Source organism: Trachemys scripta, chromosome 1, assembly GCF_013100865.1.
Source record: "Trachemys scripta elegans isolate TJP31775 chromosome 1, CAS_Tse_1.0, whole genome shotgun sequence".
In the NCBI taxonomy this organism is placed as follows: domain Eukaryota; kingdom Metazoa; phylum Chordata; order Testudines; family Emydidae; genus Trachemys; species Trachemys scripta.
Genome location: NC_048298.1, coordinates 301,328,649 through 301,335,394, shown reverse-complemented (window position 1 = coordinate 301,335,394; position 6,746 = coordinate 301,328,649). Strand labels below are relative to the sequence as shown.

General features: G+C 47.5%; 1 protein-coding gene across 1 annotated transcript in view; it reads left to right on the top strand.

Annotated features, from left to right (window-relative positions):
- The first annotated feature begins 631 nt into the window (after positions 1 to 631).
- Positions 632 to 6,746, top strand: part of POMP (proteasome maturation protein) — a 15,834-nt gene continuing 9,719 nt past the window's right edge. The window contains exons 1-2 of the mRNA XM_034758693.1: positions 632 to 784; positions 4,409 to 4,506. Coding sequence (XP_034614584.1) covers positions 782 to 784; positions 4,409 to 4,506 — 101 coding nt within the window. The 5' untranslated portion in view covers positions 632 to 781. The remainder of the gene's footprint in view (positions 785 to 4,408; positions 4,507 to 6,746) is intronic.

Genomic DNA, 6,746 nt, shown 5'->3' with positions numbered 1-6,746 from the left:
GTGTCGGGGGGGGGGGGGGGCGCACCAGTACCCAAACCGTGGCCCTGCCCTCCCTTGTCCCCAAGGTCCCACCCCACGCATCGCTCCTTGTTCCCGAGGCCCTGCCCCCTGTCGCTCGCCCTTACAGCTGGTAAAAAAGGGAGGGCCATGGCCTCTTCCCGCGCCACTGCCTCTGGACTCTCCAATTTGTCCTCATCTTTCCTGTAACGTCGGGATCTCAGCCCTGCACGCGGGACTCCAGCTCGGGGCTCAGCAGCACGAAGGACAGTTACCTGCCGCATGACGTCCTACAGACCCCACCCAGAACCCGGCCGGCCTCTTCTGCGACTGCCTCGCGCCGCCGCTGACTCATCCCCCCCTGGAGATCCCCTCTGGCCTCATCCCCCCCTGGAGATCCCCTCTGGCCTACGCGTGGGGCCGGGGCCAGCTGTTCCCAGCAACCTCCCCACACAAAGCTGCGGCTGCGCATGAGTCAGCGGCGTGGCCCTGGGGCCAGCAGCGGGGCCCGCGTCCCCACCCCGTGTCCTGCCCGCGGCGCGGCTCTTCCCCGCAGCCGGAAACTCTGCAGGCCCCGGCCCCACGCGACCTCCCCCAGCCCGAACACCTGAGGCAGCGCTGCAAACTCGCGCGCTCACGGCCTAGCCCCGCCCCCTGCCACAGGCCCGCCTTCCCCCTGTCTCACCGCGTTTCTTGCGTGTGACGTAGTACGCTGCGCTGGGAGCGGAAGTGAGGTCATCAGTGCAGGCGGAAGCAGTGGCGGTTTGTGTGTGAGGGGGACAAGATGGTAAGTTCAGGGTCGGGGTGCAGGGCCCCGGGGGCGCTTCGGCCGCTGCCGAGGGGGAGGCGGCGCCGCCGGTCCCACGCGGGCCCTGCACACCGCCGCGGCCCTGTCGTCCTAGTCCGGGGCTGGCCGCGAGGGGCGGCGGGGCTGTGCTGAGTCATAGGGGTGGCCGGGCCCCGCGTTTACAGCGGCGGGGAGGCGGCTCGTGCTCTGCGGTTCTGTGCCTGGGAGCAGTGGCGAGTGGGGGATGAATCGGAAGCGCGAATCGCTCCCGCCAGCAGTAGCTAGTTCCCGCCCGGTTCCTTCCCTGCCTCTCTCCCGCTTCCCCCCACCCCCTTCCCCGCACTGTCACGGGCGCCATGGCACCAGACCCTCCGCCCCCCCCAACCACACACACACACACCCTGTGGGATCAGTATCTCAGGGATGGGAATATCTGTTAGACTATCCCCCCTTCCCCCACTGGGATAGTTTCCTACTCCGCATCGCTAACCTCGGCTCCACAATATGAGAGTTTGATTTAATGTCACTAGTGGGTATTTTCGGTGGGAGGGAGTTAAGGTATTTTTATTTGCCTTCTGGTTTCTGAGCTTTTAGGGTGCATTTGAGGGCGTCTTAAAGCTCGGCTCGGCAGCCATGGGGACTAGACGATTACTTCCAAGCAATGAAAGCTGAGGTTTATGCAGAATCATTTGACTCTAGGAGTTGGGGCTTTAAGAAGAACACCAAATATTGCAAGACTTGTGATAGAGTGGCAAGAGTTGTCAATGCCTCCTGCTATTCCTTTCCCATGAGTTTGCAACGATTAATGTTTAGGTATCCACCCCTGCTTTTGGTGCAAGGTCATGCACTTAGGGGCTAACAAAAAGAATTTTTGCTATAAATTGGGATCATATTAGTTAGAGGTGACAGAAGAGAAAGGTGGTTATATTGATCAATCACAAGATGACTGAGCTGCAAACATGATGTGGCTGTGAAAAAGGCTCATGCAATTCTAGGATGCATCAGGCAAGATATTTGTAGTAGAGATAAGGAAGTGTTATTACCATTGTACAAAGCACTGGTGAGGCCTCATCTGGAATAGTGTGTGCAGTTCTGGTCTCCCATCTTTAAGAAAAATGAATTCAAACTGGAACAGGTGCAGAGAATGGCTACTAGGATGATTGGAGGAATGGAGATCCTGCCTTACAAGAGAAGACTTAAGGGTCTTGGTTTGTTTAGCCTAACATAATGAAGGATGAGGGGAGATATGATTGGTCTCTATAAATACATCGGAGGGATAAATACCATGGAGGGGGAGAGAGAAGTTATTTAAGTTACGGGCCAATGCTAGCAAAAGAACAAATGGATGTAGACTGGTTATCAATACATTTAGGCTTGAAATTAGATAAAGGTTTTCAACTATCTGAGGAGTGAAGTTCTGGAACCATCTTCCAAGGGAAGTAGTGTGGGCAAATAACCTAACTTGATTTAAGACTGTTCATGGAGGGGATGGTATGATTGCCTACAAGGAGCGCTTCTCCGTGCTCTGGATGTTACCAAATAGCTCCAATGGCCTGAGGTGGGATATTAAAATGGGAGGGCTCTGAGTTACTATAGAGAATTCTTTCCTGGGTTTCTGGCTGGTGAGTCTCGCTCACATGTTCAGGGGTTAACTGATCACCATATTTGGGGTCAGGAAGAAATTTTCTCCAAGGTCAGATTGGCAGGCACACTGGGGACCTTCCTCTGCAGCATGGGGCATAGGTCACTTGCTGGTTTTGAACTAGAATAAAGTTGGATTCTCTGTAACTTGAATTCTTTAAATCAAGATTTGAAGATGTTAGTAACTCAGACAGAGATTATGGGCCTACTACAGAAGTGAGTGGATGAGGTTCTGTGGCCTGCAGTATGTAGGAGGTCAGACTAGCTCAGTGTTTATCAATCTTTTTGTGCCAGTGACCACCTTTATATGCTTTAAAAAAAAAAAGTGTGCCCCCTCCACCTGAAAAAATTGTGGCCCCCCCTACATTAAGCTTGTGCTTCAGCCCAGGGCAGTGTGGGGAAAGCTGAAGCCTGAGCCCCACCACCTGAGGCTGAAGCATGTAACTTTGCAGGGCACCTGCAGTTTCCCTGCTTGCTATCCCCCTACACCTGTCTGAGGACCCTCTTGTGAGTCGTGACCCCCAGGTTGAAAAATACTGGACTAGATGGTCAGGATGATCCCTCCTGGCCTTAAAGTAGAAGTCTATGAAGCAATAGCAGTACTTAGATATATCTCCATTAATTTATTTATTTATATCTCCTAGAACTGGAAGGGACCTTGAAAGGTCATCAAGTCCAGCCCCCTGCCTTCACTAGCAGGACCAAGTACTGATTTTGTCCCAGATCCCTAAGTGGCCTCCTCAAGGATTGAACTCATAACCCTGGGTTTCATTAGGCCAATGCTCAAACCAGTGAGCTATCCCTCCCCCCAATCAAGTACTTGATGTGTTTCACTCTTGGGAATGTTTCTGGCTCGTCGGCCTTTGTTTACTTTACTTCATCCATTGTTTTCTAGTCATTCCCTCTTATACAATAATAATTTCTCCTGTATTTTCATATTCCAAATGTGTGATGATAGTGCAAGGAGGCTCCATTGTGCTAAACACTGTACGTTCACATAGTAGGAAACAGTCTCTGTCCAAAAGAGCTTACTGTTTAAATAGACAAGTCAGGCAGTGTGAGAGAGGAAACGGAGGCACAGAGAGGTGAGGTGAGGTGGCTTGTCCAAGGTCTCAATAGCTGAATGGCAGAGCTGGGAATAGAGCCCCGATCTCCTGAGTGCCAGTCTCCTGCATTTATTTAACTGTTTTATGTCTCCTTGAAAGTCAGTGCCTTCAATCCCACCCCCTAATAAATAAATACATACATTTTGTTGATCTTCGCTGAGTTCCCTCTACTTTGTTACTATGTTTCTGGGGTAACAAGATGTTTAAACTTAATTGAATACAAAATTCCCCGGACAGTTACACCAGTCAAGCCCTATGAAGTAGAACTGTCTTCTACCTTCTCTATTACCCTTTGCCTCTGCATAAAGAAAAATAGCAATTGCGATGTCTGATCGTTGGTTCAATATCCTCCACCTGACAGAGTCTAGATGCTTATGAGAAGAGTGCAAGAAACCTTGTAGTGGACAAGTATGGAACAATCTGCTCATAGAAGTTTCTTCCTAAACCCTAGTTGATGGCACAGTCATTTTCATATTTGTGTTATAGTAGTGCCCAGAAGCCCCAATCAGGATTGGGACCCAGTTTAGGTAGGTGCTGTCATACACATAGTAAAAGAGTGTTAAGTTCTTTTTGTTCTGCCTTAGCAAGTTTGAGGAGCAAACAACATGATATTACACTATTCCAAGAGATCTAAGCATTGCTGAATCACTTCAAAATGTCCTAATTAAATGGCATTTATAGTCTCGGTTAAAGATCAGTCACCCTGAAGACTAAGACTTGTGCATATGTAGTTTTAAAGAGACATCAAACAGCTCAATGGATAACTCTTTTTTGGTATAATTACCAAGAAATTAATCTAAATTTTCATTTGCCAGAGTTAACAGAAGCACTGAATGGGTCCTAATTCTGTAAAAGTAATCCTTGCTTTTTGTTTCAGAATTCCAGAGGAGTTGGATCTCAGCTTAAGGATAGCATCCCAATTGCTGAATTTTCAGCTAGTGGAGCATTTGGAGGTCATGATATTCTACGCAGAGGGTATGCCTTGTCTGCCTGCTAATATACTGTACCATAACCAAACTGAAATTCTAAGTATGTAGGCAGAAAGTTTATATGTATTATGCACCTGTTTTAGAACATGCGCTTCTTGGCCATATACTTTATATCAAAAGATATGTCTAGTCCAGTAGTCCTCAACCTATTTACCATTGTGGGCTGCATATGCAGCTCTCAATGTGGGCTACGTCCACACAATATACACCTCTACCCCAATATAACGCTGTCCTCGGGAGCCAAAATTTTTTACCGTGTTATAGGTGAAACCGCGTCATATAGAACTTGCTTTGATCCGCTGGAGCGCTGCTTTTCCGCATTATATCCGAATTTGTGTTATATCGGGTCGCATTATATCGGGGTAGAGGTGTATATACTACCTGTACATCTACATGGGCCGCAGCTGTGTGCTGGTTAAGAACCACTGGTATAGTCACTTTATGTATAATTATAGTAGGAGCATTGTGTCAAGAGCTTGTTTCCTATGAAACCTCATTCTTAGAAGCAAATAATAAATACAAACAGCTGTGTAATTAGTGATCTGTATAAGGCTGCACCTTTAAACAACTGATAGAAAAAGCTTAATTTCCATCCCTGCTCATATATGAACTGTTTTTTCTTTTTTTTTTTTTTTTTTTTTTTTTTTTAAAGAAAGTAGTTGCACGTGCTCTTTTAACATTGGCCAAAATAGTTGACTTCAGTTACTAATGACATATGAAATAGAATTAACAATGTGGAAAATGGCCTAATATTTTTACACTACTTGGTAATGTTTCAGATGGTTGGTAGTCAGAACTATATCTGTATACACGTGTGTATATAAAATATACATCTGTTGACATTTAAAATGCTTATCGAACCACTTCAGAAACATGCAAGCCTTGGATTTTCTAACAGTATAGTCAGGGAATTAAGTACCATGTTGTGACGTTCAACAGACGTTCCAGACTGGTAAGGGTTGTGTCACCACCTGCCTTACAACTGTGAGTGCCTTAAATGCTATGCTGCTATGGCCCACTGCCCTGATACCACCAGCCAGCTTTACAAGCATGCAGGTCACACCCTGGCTTCCACCATCCAGTTACCTTTTTTGCAGAGTGACCCAGTGCCTTCCCAATCCTGAATTTCCACAGAACCATCTAACATTACCACAATTTGCTGAGGTTCCCAGAATTGTGAGTTACCCCTTTCAGCCTCAGCTGGACAGTGTGTTGCTACTGCTAAGCTGTGTGACAACTCCCTGACGCACCAGCTTGTCCGCCTTGCTATCAGACTCTTTAGGACTCTTATCCAAACCTTGCTTTGCAGGAAACAATCGGTGAACTCCCAAGCTTCCCAGAGACGTCACTGTGCAGTGTCCAGCCCTCCTGAACATTCACAGAGCAGTCATTTGTTGCTCCTTTAAAAAGACAATTCACTGCAACTCATTAATTCATGGGAAGGGAGGAGGGGGCTACAAATGCTCTTATTTCAATCACAGCACTGAATTGATTTATGGTAAAAGTAAAACAAGGTCATTAAACAAAAAGTCATAGGTTTAAGTGATACCGAGTATAAGGAATAAAGATAGAAAGGATTACAAGGAAATAAAAGTGAAAGCACACTTCTAAGACTAAAACCTGGTTTAAGTCTCTTGTTCAAAGACGTGTTTCTCACCAAGGGTATGTTTACACTGCAGTGTAAGCTCAGGGTTCGAACTGAGGCTCAAACCTAATCCCACCTGTATGCACACACATTGTGGTAACCCAGGGCTCGGACCCTGGGTCCCAAGACCCCACGGGATGGCGGGTCCAAGCCTCAGTCAAACCATGACCCCGTGTTCAAGCCCTGTTGCTTTGTAGCATAGATGTAGCCCCACTAGACTTGTGCTCTGGGAGTCTGCCAAAAGAATCCCACAGGCCGACTTTTTTTATCCTCTGAACTGTCAAGTTGGGTGGACAGTCAAGTTTTCCCATGATGCACTATGAACAAAGGGCTGAAGTGGCCACATTTTGAGAGGGTGCTTGGAAGACTGGGATATAAGTGGTTGGACTCGGGCTTGCATAATGCAGTGTAAACATTGGAACCCCAGGTTAAGACCCAGGGTTCAACAATTCCTAACCTGTGATTACAAACGAGTGTAGATGTTCAAGCCTTAGGTCAGGCCTGCACAACTTGTAAAGCGGCGAGAGCCATATTACTCCAAAGAAAACAGCTGAGGGCCAACCCTCCCTCCCCCGGCCCCA